Here is a 19,995-nt window from a genome sequence, read left to right as displayed (position 1 = left end):
TTTGGTTTGTGCGACTTACATTACTTTTGAAATATTTTTTTTTTTTCTAGAAATGAAGAGGAACAGAACCTTATCGCATTTCAATATAAAGGCCAAATATATTATCGAACATTCAAACATGTCAAACGGAACGTGGAGTTATTTGTGTGGTATGGAAGTCACTATGCTTCACAGATGGGAATTGCATCCAAACCATCGAGAGATAAGGCACTCAAAATAAACCCAGTCAAAGCCAATATTATGTCTATAAAGAAGTCAACTTCAATCACAGAATACAAACTGCCCCCACTGCCGGATAATGTTATATCAGACTTCACCAATTCTACAAAATCTCCAAATTGTGAAGCAAAAAATGCTTCTGAGAAAATTGGTAATGCCAAATCGTCAAAAAGTATGAGAAAGGCTCAGTGCCCGCAATGTTTAACATGGTTTTCATCATATGCTTATGTTCAACTACATGTAAAAACAGTTCACGAAAATCAGAAAATATTCGAATGCACAATATGTGGGAGAGGTTCAACTTGCAAAGCTAATTTACTGAAACATCTACGAATCCACACAGGTGAAACATTATTAAAATACGATTTGCAATGAATCCTAATTTGTAGTTTTAGGAGGGTAATGACCAACGAGTATGCCAAAAATATTCAAATTATGATTTTAAATTTTCCAAAACATTTTGTTATGCAACCCCAATTCCAAAATATGAATAGATATTATACTGACGTTGAAATAATACAATACAATGTGTTGCATTGAAAACCCCATCGGTTCGAATTCCAAGCCCACCACTTCACCCATGTTATAACTAGGGTCTCAGAACACGATGATGCACACTAAAATTTGACAAAAAATAGATTGCATAGAAATTTTCAACTCTTCAATCCGAACAGCCCACAATTCTTATAGACCAATTAGTTTTCATGACAGTTTGAGATGAAAAGCAAAATATTTTGCTGTTATTAATGTGAAAAAATAGCAAAACTTGATGTTCGCTTTTTTATTTTAAAATATTAGTGATATTCCGGTAAGTACATGATGTTGCTAATTAAAACGGGTGAAAATAAAAGAAATTGTTTTCTGTCCATACATTGTGTAACATACGACCAGGCAACGATGAAAACTTATTCAAAATACCTGATAGAGGTTATTCAGCAAAACCCATAGCTGGTTGGATAAAATCATAATTGAATCTGTATAATTATGATATTTGAAAAGACGAATATTTGGGTATTCCCTTAAATTTTGGTTCCACCAATGGAATGATGTCTATTCACTTTGAACTTATGTATGGAATTTGTTTTTCGCGATCATGCTGATTTAATTGATGCGTTTCCCAAAATTATTGAATTCCTACTAGTAATAAAACATTTAATGTTCAAGTCACGCTTGCTTGATCAAGTCTTTCTCCTTCACAATAATTTAGCAAATGGCTAACCTAATACCATCTTATTTCCATATTTACTGTTACTTTATAGAAGTAACCAATCATTTGCTAGTTGCTAACTTGCTATGCTTATTCGGTTTTATAGTTTCAACATATTTTTTCCAGGCATGCCGATTCAAATATCATTTATCACTGATGTTTTCAGCCTGGAAACATGAAAATTAATCTGGCTTTCATGTATACATATACATCAGGGTGGTCCAAACTGCGTGCGGCCCCCGGACACATTCCGTGCAGCACGCGGAACAATTTTAGCGTACACGAAAGTTGTTTAACCATTGGCAGATATTTATATTTTTTGGCAGAAAATGTTTGAATAATTTTTAAACTATTTTACCTGGGAATAGTTCTTTTCGTACTCCCGATGTCGGTATTAATGTTTGTTAAAATCATAGAATTTCAATGTTGTATCTATAAACGTCGAGACGGTGCCTATATGGAAATAACGTCCTATAATCCGTACCAGGAAAATGAATTGTCGTGTGCAGACAGGACCAAGCCCTTGAGATGAGTCGTGCTTTTATCTAAACTTCAAACCTTAAGCTCGCGTCAAGTAACTCCTCATTTGAAGAGACGTTTTGTGCCTTTATTTTAGTATAAACACTCCTCTATTTTCAATCGTTAGCTATTTTGACAGCAGTGACGAACCCGGAGCTGACTTAACGCCGCGCGATCCAGTTTTTTTAGCTGGGTCCGGAGTCACAACTTAGACGGACTTGTTTTTTCTTCGACAATAGCACCTGGTCTGCTCACGCTACAAGTAATAAAATTAGCCAAATATAACAATTCATCATACAATGAGTGTAATAAAAATAGGCGACCGAGGTAAACTGGGAGGCAACGTATTTCCTTACCTACAACAACGTTAAGCCACAGTATCTGGTGTGTTTTCAAGTAATATGTGTCACGAAAGAATATAATTTTAAGACATTACAAAACCAGACCTGAAAAAAGATACCGGTATTTCTCAGCAAGCAATTTAATAACTAAAGGCTTTATATATCCTCCTCAAAAAACTGATCAGAGCGGTAAAATCTCACTCCTAAATATATTTATAGAGAATAAATCCGTGACGTTTTGACCCCTTTTGGGTTTTCTCCGACTGCGGCCTGCGAGACATTTTCAAAAGTTTTTGCGGTTCGCAACCTTAGGCCACCCTGATATACATGATCAAGTTGGTGTTAATGGTATCACAGCTTGAGGATCTACATTTGTTTCTCAACCTTTTTTAGTGCCAGAGCCAAATTTTGAACCTTAAAGTTTCAAGGTTCTGTATAAAAAACAACGCAAATTAAAATAGAAACATCAAAAAAAACTTGGGTTGAAACTAATTCAATGTTAAACATGACATTGGCTTTTACTTTTTAAGGCTGAGAAACGCAAGGCGCATTCGTTATCACCTCACTTTGACTGGTGAAGTCCAGGAGCAACGTCTGTATCATACACATAACGAAAAAGTGTCTGTATGAACATGTACGTCTTCTAAACATTGTGTTTTTGGCCAATTGAAAATGTTGGATAGATACCTGATTTTGAGTGAAAGATCGATGATGAATGTGCCACTTCAAAAAAAGGGGGGCGCTGACTTCAATACGGGAACTCGCAAGAAGTATGATATCTTATTCCATTTACTCCTATGTTCGGGTTCAAACTAGTTTGCTTGTGATTTCGGTGTTGAAAATTTCTCGCTTAACGAAGAATATTAAATCCGCATTGTTTCATAATAATACTAGTCTAGCGCATACGGCCATACGCTTCCCCTCACCATGCACTGCGCGTTTTGTTGTGCTGTTTTGAATATCAGCTTCATTTTACTATCGGGTTCTATGGTGTTTTGAAGCGATAGTATAAGCACCCTTATGTTATAATTTTGGTTTTGTTAAGAGCAACACGTGAGCACGCCAGATAGGACCATCTCCATGTTGCGATCTAACCGGTTTTTATTCGATCTTGAGTCATTGGATAATAAGGCTACATTCGGTTTATCATTTGTGTTGCGTAAGTTCAAAATATCGAATACAGTGACTTAAGCAGCATATTTTACTGATTTATATTAAAAACAGTATTATACATTGTGGTCCCCAAAAAACGAAACCATCAATTTCTCGATTACTTCTATGAAAATGGAGTAAATTATTCAATTTTCTCTACACTTTGATTACTGTTTGTGTATGTTTGTACCCAAAAGTGTGGGAAAATCCAGGGCGTTTTGCACAAAAATTATGTTTCAAATGCCCTCCTCGGCATTGAAAAGATTGCATTCTTTTTTCAACATTGTCAATCACTCTTCTCTTGGTATTTCTGCTATTGCAGCCTTGAGTTCACCACGCGTTTGAAGTTTGTCCTGCTACAAATTGTCCCTCAAACACCCTACATATCAAAATCTGAGTGGTTTCAGTCCGATAATTAGGGTGCCCACTGGATGTCATTTCTGACTTCTCTCTCAGGAAAGCAAGCGTCTGATTTTATGTATGGGGCGTTGCCTTGTTATGTTGCCCAACTACTGGTCACCTCTATCTATCCCTCAAGTCATGTCCAGATCTTTCCTGGTACAACCACGTGATGTTCTGTATACACTGTTGACTGTTTGAATTCTTTCATTTCCATTGCATGTCCTGCGCTTCAGCAGAAAACTATGTGGTTGAAAATTTTGCGAAACTTCTGAGAAAGTCATACGCAAACAAAAGTTAAAGCGCAAATAAAATTAAATAATTTTTTTGGAGATACCGGTAGTTAAGAAATTTTTGGTTTCCACGTTCTAGATAACTCTGAATTTCCAGAAGCGAACATGCACTACTACCATTGGTTTCTATTTTCAAACCCATGTTCAGTCGTTTAGTGTTCCATCTTTTTGGGAACAGAATCAAATTGAAATATCCTCACGTGTGAGATCAGATTAAAAGTATTTTTATTGCTCTAACGAGCTCATGCTTGGTGACCGCACTTTTGCATATCAAGAGAGATTCCCTCGACAGTGTCAGACGAGGAGACTCAAGACTTTTTTGGACTGAAATGGAGTCAGATATTCTCAATATAGTGGCATTTCACTAGACTCAACCTTCACATTATACTAATGATGAATGAAAAATAAAATTGCTCTGACTTTTTTTTTCAGGGGGGCGTTTACTAGTTAAAAAGTCATCCAAGGGGGCGCAGACAGAAAAAAGTTTGGGAAACAATGCTATAAATGATAGAATTGTTATATTAAGATTTCTAATTTGTTGTTAAATTTTCGATCCTTAATTCTATATTTGCCTGAAATACCTTATTTCCCGAATAATTTGTTTTTTCAAATCACATTTTACACAGATTGATCTGATTTTCGGTAGAATAATATTATATATAATTTTATTGCAGGTGAAAAGCCCTATAAATGTGATGTTTGTGGTGACAGATTTGCACGAAGCGATCACTTACAAGCCCATCAAAGAACACATTCAGGTAAAAATGATTTAACTTATCTGCAATCGGCTATTATCGAATGATATTTCAATTAGCTTTTCCAGAAATATATTTGATTTCAAGAGAATAATGAAATTTGTAGTGGTTGGCGCAGAAGTAACTTCCCTGTTAAAAGAGCCGCACTTTAACCACAAAAGATGCGACGGAACACAGAATATTATTGCCATGTATTTATACCATTTAATTTATTTATTAGTCCGATATTGATGATTAATATGCTTCTTGTATTTACTTTTCTATGCATTCCAAAACATAGTTAATGGATAGCATTCGTAAGTTTGCAGTCGCAACTTCTCTCTTAGCGAGAGCTATGACTGAATTTGAAAATATAGAAAAAATACAAATATACTCAACAACAACAATGTTTTACAATTCTTTTATTGTGGTGAATTCTTATTTAATATGGCCACAAGTTTAAATTCCATATCCTTCCTTTCATACAATGTAAAATTGAGTGTTCCAATGATGCACTGGGAAGATGTCACACATCATGCGGTGAGAAATAGTTCATAAAAGTAAATTTGAAATGTGACCTGAAATTAACTTTCTATGGCTTTCCACGTTTAAACTCTCCATCATTAATTCCCAACTGAGTATGAATTTTTTGTCCATGATTATGCAACTGATATCTGTTCATTAGTGTTTTTTCCACTGATGAGCTGATTTTCGTTTACCTAGAAATTTACAGTAGCAAAACTAGTGAATAATTTGATTTGCCAAAAAAAGAGCTATATTTGCTTTGAGCCAGCATTTAATTGGAAAACTTTTGTGGTTGTTTAAATCCGTTATATACGTATTCATAAGTATTCATATTCTGATAATTTTTTATCTATATTCGAAGCAAATTGAAATACTTCCGTTTTTGTATCTGATGTTAGTAACATTTTATGGTTTTCTTCACTTATCAGGGGATTATGAAATATTTTGTTTAAACCATCACTGTATCTTGTATCAGTTGTAACCAGTACATTAATTTAGAATTCAATGAGATTTTTTCATGACTGTTTTAGTTGCTTCCCCCAAATTATCGACAAATAATACTAAAAAATTACATTGAAAGTTATTCAAAAATGAGACACTTCTATGAATAGGTAGAAATCTATATAGCTTACTGTATATACTGATACTCGAATTTGACTGTAGAAAATCCACTAAAATTTCATGCGGGGGGTGTGTGATAGGAAACTGATTCCACTCCGGCATGTTCATTCAATTTTATGGCATTCTCCAACCTGGTAACAAAATTCTATAATGGAATTAATGAATAATTCACCTTCATAATGAAAACAAATTGGAACTCTATTCAAAAATTGGTTTTCAAATTAATCAGATTTATATAGCAGATAAAATACTTGTTTATAATACTAATGCAAGCTGTAAAGACAATGTTTCAAATGATGCTTAGTGTGTTTTGGTTATCTATGTTAGTATCACATCTTGAGGATATATTATTCTAGAGCTTCATTAGATCAACTGGATGCCTGTGCGTATCCTCCCAATGAAATAATGAGAAAACATCCCATGGAATAATATATCTACTAAAGTCGAATCTACATTGAACTTCGCACAGTTATGACTTCATTAAATAATTCAGCCGGGAATCATGCACTGTAAATATTTAATCTGAAACCTGAGGTTTTGTGCCAAACAGTCCCCAGTCTCTATGAAAGTGTGTCATTCTTTAAGAATCAAATCACAAATAGTTTTAGTCACTGGAAACATGGCTTTACTTGGAGTTTGTTTTCTGTAATCAATGCAGAATTTTTGGTCCTGTGATGGCCAAGTTGTTGACATGTCGGTGATATATGTTATAGATCACAATCCAACATCAACATAGCTAAGATTATTCGGTCCAGAAAAAATAGCATGTGAAAATAAAAGAAGAATTGAAGTGTCAAGAATTGACACAAATTACTTGGTAAGGCAAGCTGCGGGTAACCAAAGACGGTTGGTTAACAAGCAGCTACCCCTAGGTGTTAATATCCTATCCAAAAGGTCGGAATTATTAGATGTCATCACTGTTCTTCTTGATGAATATTGTTTGGCAGTTAACATCGCTCACTTCGGATTATAGGAGATGACCATTATTCGTCTCGCTGGATGACTTTTTGTCGTTCCACAATGTAAAACGAAAAAAAAAAAAGGGCTTGGTTGTTAACTGCATTTTACTATTTGCAATGGTGATGTGTTGGAGGCTAAGCATCCTAAGACAACATCTCATTGTGGGTGACAAAATGGCAATATACGCAGGTCGCGAACTGAAAAATGTTGGAAAGCACCGCCCTGGAGGGCCTAGACCACTATCCTTCCCAATCTGCTAACTTCGGGTATCTGTTTTAGTCCAGCTATTCAAAGTTCGGATGCATTCTGTTTCTTTTATATTTATATCTTATCGCAGTCATTGCATCAATTTTATTAATTTCTTATATTTTGATATGAAAATGTAAGACTGATTTATATTCATATAATGATTATGAATCAATTTATTTTTTACAATTACAATTATTGATTGTAATCGATTACGAAATTTCTAAAATTTGTTTTTGGTTACTCGAACTTAAATTCCGACTATCCATATGCATTGGTCAAGATATTACCGTTTTCGAGTTTAGTTTTTGCTCTAATGCAGACCTGCACAACTCAAAATACCTCGAGGGCCACAAGCATAAATCTGAAGGCCCTGCGGGCCGCAAACTTTGCGACATACATATTTCACAAGATGAACTCCAAATAAAAATGACATTGTGGACCAGTTAAATTTAATGAAACACTTTCATTACTGGGGAGTTCAAAAATATGAAGAATCTCATTTTCTTGAGTAAAAAGAAGGTACAGTATTTTTGCATATGAGATGGCAAACATGTATTTAGTGGTTCATATACCTTGAAAACCCACCCTTCATTTTCAATATTTCTTTTTTATCAGACTTAGGTATTGCCTGTTTCATTATAAACTGACTGTGGGAAAATATTTTACTCGGGTTCAGTTTTGTAAAATTGTCCCAAATATATGTATGACAATTTATTTAGTCATATCTACCATTATTGGATATTTCTATTGTAAGCTAGACAAACAATCCGTTTAGTAGCAATAGATCTTCATCTGTTGTACTTTTTTGACTGTTAAATTACATTTTTCTAAAAAAAAACCTTCAAAACAATGGGGTTATTAATAGGTTGCTAATTTACACTAATAGGTGTAAGATTGTATACCGATATTGTTTAGAGCGTGATTCAGTCTGAATACTGAGATATCTAAATCAGAGTTTCCCAAACTGAAGGGTCGAGCGACAAATTTTAGGGGTGGAGAAGGGCACACCAATTTCACACGAAGTTCGATATTTATTGAAACTAGTGCAAAACCTAAATCTCACGATTTCGAATATGACCAGAGTAGCGGCGCGCTTGCATAACAATGTCGGCTTTGATTGTTAGACCCGGGAAGTGACGTGTTTCTAAATCACCCGCAGGCCTCACAGAAGTATCTAGCGGGCCGCACAGAAGTATCTAGCGGGCCGCATGTTGTGCAGGCCTGCTCTAATTCATCACCTTTCAAATGAACCAATGATTCTTACCTGTTTTAAGTATTTATCATCTTATCGCAATTCGGTATTTTCGATACTAAAATATTGTTATTAACATTTTGAATATTGCATGGTGATTGCGAACAAAAGAATGGGCTAAATAACTTAACGGATTTTATGTAGTTTAGAATAAAAAAATCTGGCACCAAGTTTATGCTGTGCTTAACGAAAGGCAGCGCAATTTGGGATGCAATTAATTCAAGTACTTCAAACCGTTTATAGTGATTGCAATAACACGTCATTTTTGCATCTAAATCACAAATACCGCTTTCCATGTTCCGAAATACCTGGTGCTCAATCTGGTATAATGTTCACTACATATATCGTTTTCGTTGGTATCGGTTGATAATCGGCAAAATAAGTGATATTAGTTTATCTCTAGTTGATATGTATTGGCGAAACATCTCGGTACTAAAAGTAGTCATATTTTAAGACTTTGTAGAGTTTTATTTCTAATGCCCATGGCACATTTTAGAAATAATGAAAAATCTAACATAAAATACCATTCGATTCCATGGTTCTATTTTTCAACAAAATTTTGTATAATGAATCTGTATTATGAATTACCGGTATTATATTTCTTTGAGATCGCTGGACAAGTTGTCTTGTATGGGATGAGTTAGGATTGGATCTGTAGCAAATAGAACCTAATGGTATAATGGCGAACATCATTACAGAGAAGTTCGAGAGAACATAGTACGGTACTTGCCTTATTAAAATTTAAACTAATTGAGAAGTTCCGTAACTTAACGATATAATTTAGGGAAACCTTTTGGTTGTTAATTCTTTTGCAAGATATAATAAACCGTACAATCTTAACGCTTAACGATGGTTGAGCTTTCCTATGATACCACGCCAATGTCGAAACATAAAGATTTGTCTTTCCGCTTGAAAAGAATATTCCGAGCTCAGTGACAAAGCCGTTAAATTACTGCTGATTTTTTGTAAAATTCATGTATGTAAGACAAGCATTTAATCTCGCACTAAGACCAAACAGAGAAATCGTGCGCTCTACTTCGATCTGTAGAAACTATATTGGAGCAGTTTGTAACTTCTATAATATCAAAAAGACAACGCCAAATTTCTCATTTAATTGAATTGTCTGTTTGCGAATTGCAATTTTGTCGTAATTGCATTCATTTAATTGTGTTTTTGTCATTTTGGCTTGATTTTGAAAGTTTACCGTTCCGCAAACTAAAAAGGTTGAGAACCACTCTAATCATGTTTTCGATTGGACTCATTGCTAAGTTAACCCCGTTTTTGCCAACACGGTTGTTCCATGGTTATAAGGATTTTTTCCTCCAGTCAAACTCAAATGATGATAAATCACATGATCATGATATTGAGTCTACTTCTTGCTTCATATTAGATATATAAGTAATTAAAACTCAAAGGGTTGGCGGTTGGGGCGACTTGTGTCAGGAATAATCTTGTCTTCTTATCTGTGAATAAACCTTGCATGGGTTCGAATCCTGTGGTCAACAACTGTGGATGATAATCGGGTGCAAGATTGTGGCAGAATTATTTTCCGCCGTTGTACACGTCATCGATTATCATAGAACACTGAAACAAATAATTGGTTAACTGGACATGAAATAGTACCCGGGAGTGAACTCTTGATCCGACTTATGATTAGGACGTCGGCATTCTTCTATTCTGAAAAATTATGAAATTCCCCCCCCCCCCTGGTTCCCATTTTTGGCGACTCAATTTCTGCATATTACATGATTCGAACTGCATTGTACAACATTTGAAAACTGAGTTCTAGTGTATATCATTTTCTTTTCATCACAGGTGAGCGACCGTACAAATGTGAAGTTTGTGGTGATAGATTTAACCGAAGGGGTAACTTACGAACCCATCATAGAACACATACAGGTAAGAGATGATTGGTTACTAGGACTTGGGAGAGTTGAATATTTAAAAAATAATCGAGTTGTTTTCTGTATAATTCCTAATGAAGTGAAATTTGACCTACTTTTATTTATCAGGGAGAACTAATTTACCTCTGTTCAAGTTACACTGTTAGTAAACGTTTTCTGTAATCAATGCAGAATGTTTGGTCTTGCGATGGCCAAGTTGTTGACATGTCGGTGATATATGTTATAGATCACGATCCAACATCAACATAGCTAAGATTATTCGGTTCAGAAAAAATATTATGTGAAAATAAAGGAAGAATTGAAGTGTCAAGAATTGACACAAATTAACTGGTAAGCAAGCTGCGAGTAACCAAGGACGGTTGGTTGTCAAGCAGCTACCCCTAGATTTTAATAACCTATTCAAAAGGTCGGAATTATTAGATGTCATTACTGTACTTCTTGATGAACATGGTTTGGCAGTTAACATCGCTCACTTCGGATTATGGGAGAGGACCATTATTCGTCTCGCTGGATGACTTTTTTTCGTTCCACAAGTCTTGAAAGAAACAATAAGGCTGAACTATGTAAAACGAATAATAGGGCTTGGTTGGTAACTCTGCATTTTACTATTTGCAATGGTGATGTGTTGGAGGCTAAGCATCCTAAGACAAGCTTAACTTCTGTATTAGTAGTAAATTGCATTGGAATACATTGTTTATTTTCTCATATATTAACATCTCATTGTGGGTGACAAAATGGCAATATACGTAGGTCGCAAACTGGAAAACGTTGGAAAGCACCGCCCTGGAGGGCCTAGACCACTATACTTCCCAATCTGCTAACTTCGGGTATCTGTTTTAGTCCAGCTATTCAAAGTTCGGATGCATTCTGTTTCTTTTATATTCATATCTTATCGCAGTCATTGCATTAATTTTATTAATTTCTTATGTTATGATATAAAAATATAAGATTGATTTATATTCATATAATGATTATAAATCGATTTATTTTTTACAATCACGATTATTGATTGTAATCGATTACGAAATTTCTAAAACTTGTTTTTGGTTACTCGAACTTAAATTACGACTATCCATATGCATTGGTCAAGATATTACCGTTTTCGAGTTTAGTTTTTGCTCTAATGCAGGCCTGCACAACTCAAAATGCCACGAGGGCCACAAGCATAAATCTAAAGGCCCTGCGGGCCGCAAACTTTGCGACATACATATTTCACAAGATGAACTACAAATCAAAATAATATTGTGAAACAGTTAAATTTACTGAAACACTTTCATTACTGGGGAGCTTAAAAATATGAAGAATCTCATTTTCTTGAGTAAAAACAAGGTACAGTATTTTTGCATATGAGATGGCAAACATGTATTTAGTGGTACATCTACCTTGAAAACCCACCCTTCAATTTCAATATTTCTTTTTTATTAGAATTAGGTATTGCCTGTTGCATTATAAACTGACTGCAGGAAAATATTTTACTCGGGTTCAGTTTTGTAAAATCGTCCCAAATATATGTATGACAATTTATTATGTCATATCTACCATTATTGGATATTTCCATTGTAGGCTAGACAAACAATCCGTTTAGTAGCAATAGATCTTCCTCTGTTGTACTTTTTTGACTGTTAAATTACATTTTTCTACAAAATATGCTTCAATTTATTTGAAATTTAACAGTAAAAAGCAAAATCTTTTGTGCGAGTATTTCTGTACCATTCATAAATGAAGGATTTGTTTTTAAGTTCTAAATTTGAATCAAAAAAGAAACTTCAGTTTTATAAACTGCTGGTAAAAAACAATGGGGTTATTATTAGGTTGCTAATATACACTAATGGGTGTAAGATTGTATACCGATATTGTTTTAAGCGTGATTCAGTCTGAATACTGAGATATCTAAATCAGAGTTTCCCAAACTGAAGGGTCGAGCGACAAATATTAGGGGTCGCGAAGGGCACACCAATTTCACACAAAATTCGATATTTTTTGAAACTAGTGCAAAACCTAAATCTCACGATTTCGAATATGACCGGCGTAGCGGCGCGCTTGCATAACAATGTCGGCTTTGATTGTTAGACCCGGGAAGTGACGTGTTTCTAAATCACCCGCCGCATCACCGTGGGCCGCATGTTGTGCAGGCCTGCTCTAATGCATCACCTTTCAAATGAACCAATTTTACCTTGATTCTTACCTGTTTTAAGTATTTATCATCATATCGCAATTCTGTATTTTCGATACTAAAATATTGTTATTAACATTTTGAATATTGCATGGTGATTACGAACAAGAGAATGGGCTAAATTTCTTAACGGATTTTATGTTGTTTAGAATACAAAAATCTGGCACCAAGTTTATGCTGTGCTTAACAAAGGGCAGCGCAATTTGGGATGCAATTAATTCAAGTACTTCAAACCGTTTATAGGGATTGCAATTACACGTCATTTTTGCATAGATATATATTATAGAAAATTATGACTCAAATGGTTAGCGCGATGTGCGGCAGGAATAAGCTTGTCTTCGTATCTGTAAAAATACCTTCCTGCGTGGGTTTGAATCCTGTGGATGATAATCGAGTGCAAGATTGTGGCAGAATTATTTTCCGCCGTTGTACACGTCATCGCCATCATAAAACACTGAAACAAATAACTGGTTAACTAGACATGAAATGATACCCGGGCGAGAATTCGGGATTCGAATTTCCTCTTTCTCGGAAAATTATGAAATTCTTATCCTAGGTGCCCATTTTGGCAACATAATTTGTGCATATCACATGATTCGAACTGCTTGGTACAAGATTTGAAAACTAAGTCCCAAGTGTATATTATTTTCTTTTCATTACAGGTGAAAAACCGTACAAATGTGAAGTTTGTGGTGGAAGATTTGCGTATAGTGGTCACTTACGAAGACACCATAGAACACATACAGGTAAGAGATGATTGGTGACTAGGACATGTGAGGGTTGAAAATTTGAAAAAGAATCCGGCTATTTTCTGTATAATTCTCAATGAAGCAAAATTGGACCTACTTTTTTTTTATCAGGGAGAACTGATTTACCTCTGTTCAAGTTACACTGTCAGTAAACGTTTTCTATAATCAATGCAGAATTTTTGGTTCTGCGATGGCCAAGTGGTTGACATGTCAATGATTTATGGTATAGATCACATAATCCAACATCTACTTAGCTAAGATTATCCGGTCCAGAAAAAATAGCATGTGACAATAAAAGAAGAATTGAAGTGTCAAGAATTGACACAAATTACCTGATGAGGCAAGCTGTGGGTAACAAAAGACGGTTGGTTATCAAGCAGCTACCCCTAGGTTTCAATATCTTATTCAAAAGTCGGAATTATTAGATGTCATTACTGTTCTTCGTGATGAACATGGTTTGACAGTTAACATCGCTCACTTCGGGTTATAGGAGATGACCATTCGGCCCGCTGGATAACTTTTTGTCGTTCCACAAAGCTTACATGAAACAATAAGGCCGAACTATGTAAAATGAATGATAGAGCTTGGTTGATAACTCTGCTTTTTACTATTTGCAATGGTGATGTGTTGGGGGCTAAGCATTCAAAGACAAGCTCAACTTTCGTATCAGTAGTAAATTGCATTGGGATACATTGTTAACATCTCATTGTGGATGACAAAATGTCAATAAACGTAGGTCTCAAACTGAAAAACGTTGGAAAGCACCGCCCTCGAAGGCCTAGACCACTATCCTTCCCAATATGCAAACTTTGGGGATCTGGTTTAGTCCAGCTTTTCGAAATTAGGATGCATTTTTTTTTTTTTTATATTTATATCTTATCACAGTCATTGCATTAATTTTATTAATTCCTTATATTTTGATTTGATATAAAGAGCCATACAATAAAAATACAATGAATATAAATTGATTTATTTTTTACAATTACAATTATCGATTGTAATCGATTACAAAATTTCTAAAATTTGTTTTTGGTTACTCGAACTGGTTACTCGAACTCAAATTACGACTATCCATATGCATTGGTCAAGATATTACTGTTTTCGAGTTTAGTTTTTGCTCTAATGCATCACCTTTCAAATGAACTGATTTTACCTTGATTCTTACCTGTTTGAAGTATTTATCATCTTATCGCAATTCGGTATTTTTCGATACTAAAATATTGTTATTAACATTTTGAATATTGCATGGTGATTGCGAACAAAAGAATGGGCTGAATAACCTAACGGATTTTATGTTGTTTAGAATAAAAAAATCTAACACCAAGTTTATGCTGTGCTTAACAAAAGGCAGCACAATTTGGCATGCAATTAATTCAAGTACTTCAAATCGTTTATAGTGATTGCAATAACACGTCATTTTTGCATTTAATCACAAATACCGCTTTCTATGTTCTGAAATACCTGGTGCTCAATCTGGTATAATGTTCAATACAAATATCGTTTTCGTTGGTATCAAATGACTATCGGCAAAATAAGTAATATCAGTTTATCTCTAGTTGATATGTATTGGCGAAACATCTCGGAACTAAAAGTAGTCATATTTTAAGACTTTGTAGAGTTTTATTTCTAATGCCCATAGCACATTCTAGAAATAATGAGAAATCTACCATAAAATACCATTCGAATCGATGGTTATACTTTTTAACAAAATTTTGTATAATGAATTTGTATTATGAATTATTAGGCTTCCCGCTGCTTGTCAGCAGGGAACCTATTGTATTCCTGTGTTTTATTATTATTATTTATTATTATTATTATTAGGCTTCCCGCTGCTTGTCAGCAGGGAACCTATTGTATTCCTGTGTTTTATCATTATTATTATTATTATTATTTATTTATTTTTATTATTTTTTTCTCAAATTGGTCCTAAAAACTTGAAATTCACCTCAAATGTGCAGAAGTTCTCAGCTAGCAATAAAATGCAAATTTTATGCATGAGTGACCAGGCTTTCACGCTCCAGTGAGCAAAACGCGTTTTCAGTTTTTTTGCGATTTCTCAAAATTGATACATGCTATTTGGTTGAAATTCATAACAATGATTAATGGACATGTTCCGGATACGATATGTCAAGGATACGCATGAGTGACCTCGGCGATACGCTCCAGTGAGCAATATAGGATTCTACATTTTCATCTTCTTCTCGAGAACGACACTACTTAGAGACTCGAAATTTACATCACATGCAGATATTAAGTCCCCCATCATAAATTGCAAATTTTATGCATGACTGACCACGCTTTCACGCTCCAGTGAGCAAAACACGTCTTCAGTTTTTTTGCAATTTCTCAAAATTGATACATGGTATTGGGTTGAAATTCATAACAATGATTAATGGACATGTTCCGGATACGATATGTCAAGGATACGCATGAGTGACCTCGGCGATACGCTCCAGTGAGCAATATAGGATTTTACATTTTCATCTTCTCCTCGAGAACGACACTACTTAGAGACTTGAAATTTACATCACATGCAGATAATAACTCCCCCATCATAAATTGCGAATTTTATGCATGACTGACCACGCTTTCACGCTCCACTGAGCAAAACGCGTCTTCAGTTTTTTTTTAACGCGGGAAGCCTGTTAAAGCTACACGCAGCTCTAGTTATCTTTATTTTAAGATCGCTGGACGGGATGTCTTTTATGTGATGAGTTATGGATCTGTAGCAAATAGAACCTAATGGTATAATGGCGAACATCATTACAGTGAGGTTCAAGAGAACATAGTACTCCCCTTGTAACTAGTATAATATCAAATAGACAACAGCAGCTTTCTCATTAAATTGAATTGTCTGTTTGCGAATTGCGATTTTGTCGTAATTGCATTCATTTAACGTTTTGTGTTTTTGACATTTTGGATTGATTTTGAAAGTTCACCGTTCCACAAACTAAAAAAGGTTGAGAACCACTGCTCTAAACATGTTTCCAATTGGACTCTGTTATAAGTGCTAAGTTAACCCCTTTTCTGCCAACACGGTTGTTCCATGGTCATAAGGATTTTTTTTTCAGTTAAACTCAAATAAGATAAATCACATGATCATGGTATTAGGTCTACTTTTTGCATAACTTCATATTAGATACAGTTTGAATTCTCATGAACTAACAGCACATGAAAAGATTACGGGGATCACGATTGTAGATCTGGAGAAAGTTTTAACTTCTCACTATATAAGCAATTCCAATTACAGAGTCTTAAATCTAGTTGGACATTAGCGACTCGAACACTTGCAACAAATTATCCGTCATGAGAGGCAATCATTATTATTAATACAATATGTAGGCATGTCTACGGGCAGCACTTCAGTGTGAAATTGTTTTTCTAACTTGTTCGACAAACTCGGAAATTAAATATTTGCGTGGAAGATAGAAGCTTTTGATTACTCTACATGATTTTATTGACATTCTATTCTCATAATTTGCGACAAGTTTTTTGTACTTTATGATTTTTTTTCATCCTATTGCCAAGACGAGGGTTTACAAATTGGACAAACCATGCACCAGATATGATTTTTGAAATGTCCGCTCCTATTAGACAATCATTGTGAAAAAATTGTATTCGGCAAATACAAAGCTATTTTTATACTTGACTTCATACATTTTAATAAAATTGATCAATATCGCTTTTGATTAATTTTTATGGAAAAATAACCGAAACGTCAATAAAATGAGCAGTAGATTTTGTTTTCATTGATAAAATATTCTTTATTATTATGATATGTTGCCTTTATTTCAACCATCACAAAAAACCTCGCCTCGTATGTATTCCAATAAGTAAACAACAATCTAGTTGTTAGTTTCAATTTTCAGCCCTTTATGGCATTATGTCCATTTTATAATATTATTCTTATATTTACACAGGTGAAAAACCTTACAAGTGTGAAGTGTGTGGTGAAAGATTTGCACAGAGCAGCAGTAGAAGTGGACACGTGAAGAAATACCACTGTAAAACAAAAGAATAATAAAGTGTTCTGTAAATCCTGAAACAATTTTTGGTTCGCTACTACTAAAATATTAATCTAGATAAAATTTATCCCAACTTTAAAGCTTTTGATTTATCACCATCTTTTATTTCTACTAAAAATTAGCCTCATACGTAGGACAGTGACATTTACTTTCTTCTTATTTTTAAAATTTTATGTCATCACCAACTCACCAGCACAAAATATGTTCAAAACGAGGGCTCTTGTTATATCAAAGGCGCACAAAAACACAAAATGAGCACTATTTTGAACCTTTCATCGAGAATCAAAGGAATAGTACACAAAACATGAAGTGATAAAATTGCACTAATTTTGGAAAAAAACTTCGAAAAAACAAACGCCATTTCTTGGGTAGATTTGGCGATTTTCGTATATCCCTATTATGATGTTTCAAAATTTTGAATTGAAATCAAAGAGTTTTTTTTGACAATGTTTTTTGTCTTGACTTCTTTTTATTCTTGAATAAATAGATCCCTCAGATTTTTACTGTTAAATGGTAGATATCTTCTGGTACAGTTGTAACGACGGAAATATTAATGTCTAAATATTAAAGGCTGTTGTCCATAATCTAAAACATTGTGAAGAATTTTTGACCAAAACTTCGAATTATGCTGCTTTTTAAATACCACGCAAAGGTTATTTCTGTATCTGCGTTTGCCAGAATACGCAGTAAATACATATTCCATGTTGTTTTAAAATTGTTATGGTTTACGTATGTTATGTTTTTTATTTTTCATGAATTTTTGTTTTTAGTGGTAAATTATATATCATATGCTTACGGACTTATAATGCCATGTCCATATGTCCGCTTTTCATAAACCGAATGCATTTACTGTTATCAAAACGAATTCACATTTTCATCGCAAATACTGAAACCCCCCTGGCGAACCTCATTTTCTTTTTCTTTAATTAATGTTCGTAAAAGTTTGTCGCCTCAATATGCCATCAATATTGCTTTACACAAATGGTATTATGCATGCGACCAATTCATTATCTGCATGGTAATGTTAAAGCGCAGACGACATGCTTATACCATAGTCTTAGAATGTGATAAGAGTATCATACAATTCTATTCCACCTGAACATCGACCTCATACTCCAATCCAGCGATTGGTTCAAAAGATTTGAACTTTGCGTTGGTATAACAAAAAGCCACAGACAAAAATTTCCAACGATTACGATTCTCTTCTTTGACTCTTAACTTTTTCTAAATTTGAAACTGGGGTTCGTGACCCCGGAAGTATAAATGACAAGAGCCTTGCCCCATTGCTAACGAAAAATGGTAACTCAGCCCCAAACTGGACTAAACAATAGTTGAATCTCTAGCAACTTGAAAAAAGTAGAATAGAAAAAAAAGTGAAGTCTTGGTCTATTATGTTCTTATACTCGTTTCCAACTTGTTTTACTAATGTTTAAATTTGCTGTACCGTTATTCCATGTTCTTAGATCGTTAGAACTAAACCGAATCTCTTGCAGTTTGAAAAAAGTAGATTAACGCAGAATTTACTGATTTGTTTTATTATGTTCTCATATTCTTTTACAAATTTTTTTACCGATGGTCAAAAGTTTATGTTTGTTATATTCAATGTTTTCAGATTGTCCGAATTAAACTGTATCTTCGCAGTCTGAAAAATTGAAAATAGCACTGAATTTACTGTTTTGATGGATTATGTTCTTATATTCGGTTAAAATTAACTGTGAATCTCAAACAATTTTGAAAAGAGTAGAATGACATATATTTTCCATTTTGTTTTACTATGTTATTATATTCGTTGTTTTACCGATGTTCAAGAGTTTATGTTTGTTGTATTTAATTTTTCAATGTTTTCATATCGTCGGAACTAAACTGAATCTTTAGCAATTAAATAAATGTAGAATAACAGTTTTACTGAATTTACTGTTTTGTTTTTTATGTTCGTACATTCGTTCGTTAGTTGTTTTACCGATGTTCAAAAGTTTAAATTTCTTGTATTCAATTTTTTATGTTTTTTGATCGCGGGAACTAACCTGACCCTTCTGCAATTAAATAAATGCAGAATAACAGTTTTACTGAATTTACTGTTTTTGTTTTTTATGTTCGTACATTCGTTTGTTAGTTGTTTTACCGATGTTCATAAGTGGTCTTCAAGAGATCAAGTTTGTTGTATTTAGGGTTTGGAAATCTTTGGGGATTTACTGTTTTGTTTGTTAAGGTTCTTATATTCGTTTGCAATTTGTTCAGAAAATATGAAATTCAGTAATTGTTCTGAATTTCATATGTTTTGTTCGTGTTTTTAGATATTATAATCTAATATAGTACATTGTATTGAAAAATCAGCAAGAAGGAAACTTCACGTAGAAGATTGGATCTACTTCATCAAAAGATGCAGTGGCACCATTTAGGTGGAAGACGAAGCATTTGTCACTCTGGAGCTACACTCTAAAGGATCAACGTTTGAAGAATTTCAGAGATGGTGAGAATATTTATTTTGACCACGTGTCCAAAGTAGTGTTTTTAAAGTTTTTCAGATTGCATCCCACTTTGTAAGTTTGCTTTTTCGAAAGGCTTGCTTATATGTATTAATGTGATATCGCTCGCAATATTTACATTATGTATTAAGAACTAAATGTAAACTATCGTTTGACTTGCCCACATTTTTACCACACATGTAGTTTC

General features: G+C 34.2%; 1 protein-coding gene across 1 annotated transcript in view; it reads left to right on the top strand.

Annotated features, from left to right (window-relative positions):
- Positions 1-19,617, top strand: part of LOC120340098 (uncharacterized) — a 34,426-nt gene extending 14,809 nt beyond the window's left edge. Inside the window, exons 14-18 of the mRNA XM_078116453.1 lie at positions 51-562; positions 4,805-4,888; positions 10,287-10,370; positions 13,211-13,294; positions 17,218-19,617. Of these exons, the coding sequence (XP_077972579.1) occupies positions 51-562; positions 4,805-4,888; positions 10,287-10,370; positions 13,211-13,294; positions 17,218-17,318 (865 nt within the window). The 3' untranslated portion in view covers positions 17,319-19,617. The remainder of the gene's footprint in view (positions 1-50; positions 563-4,804; positions 4,889-10,286; positions 10,371-13,210; positions 13,295-17,217) is intronic.
- The last annotated feature ends 378 nt before the right edge of the window (positions 19,618-19,995 follow it).

This window comes from Styela clava, chromosome 9 (genome assembly GCF_964204865.1).
Source record: "Styela clava chromosome 9, kaStyClav1.hap1.2, whole genome shotgun sequence".
Classification (NCBI taxonomy): Eukaryota; Metazoa; Chordata; class Ascidiacea; order Stolidobranchia; family Styelidae; genus Styela; species Styela clava.
This window is presented reverse-complemented; position numbering and strand designations above follow the sequence as displayed.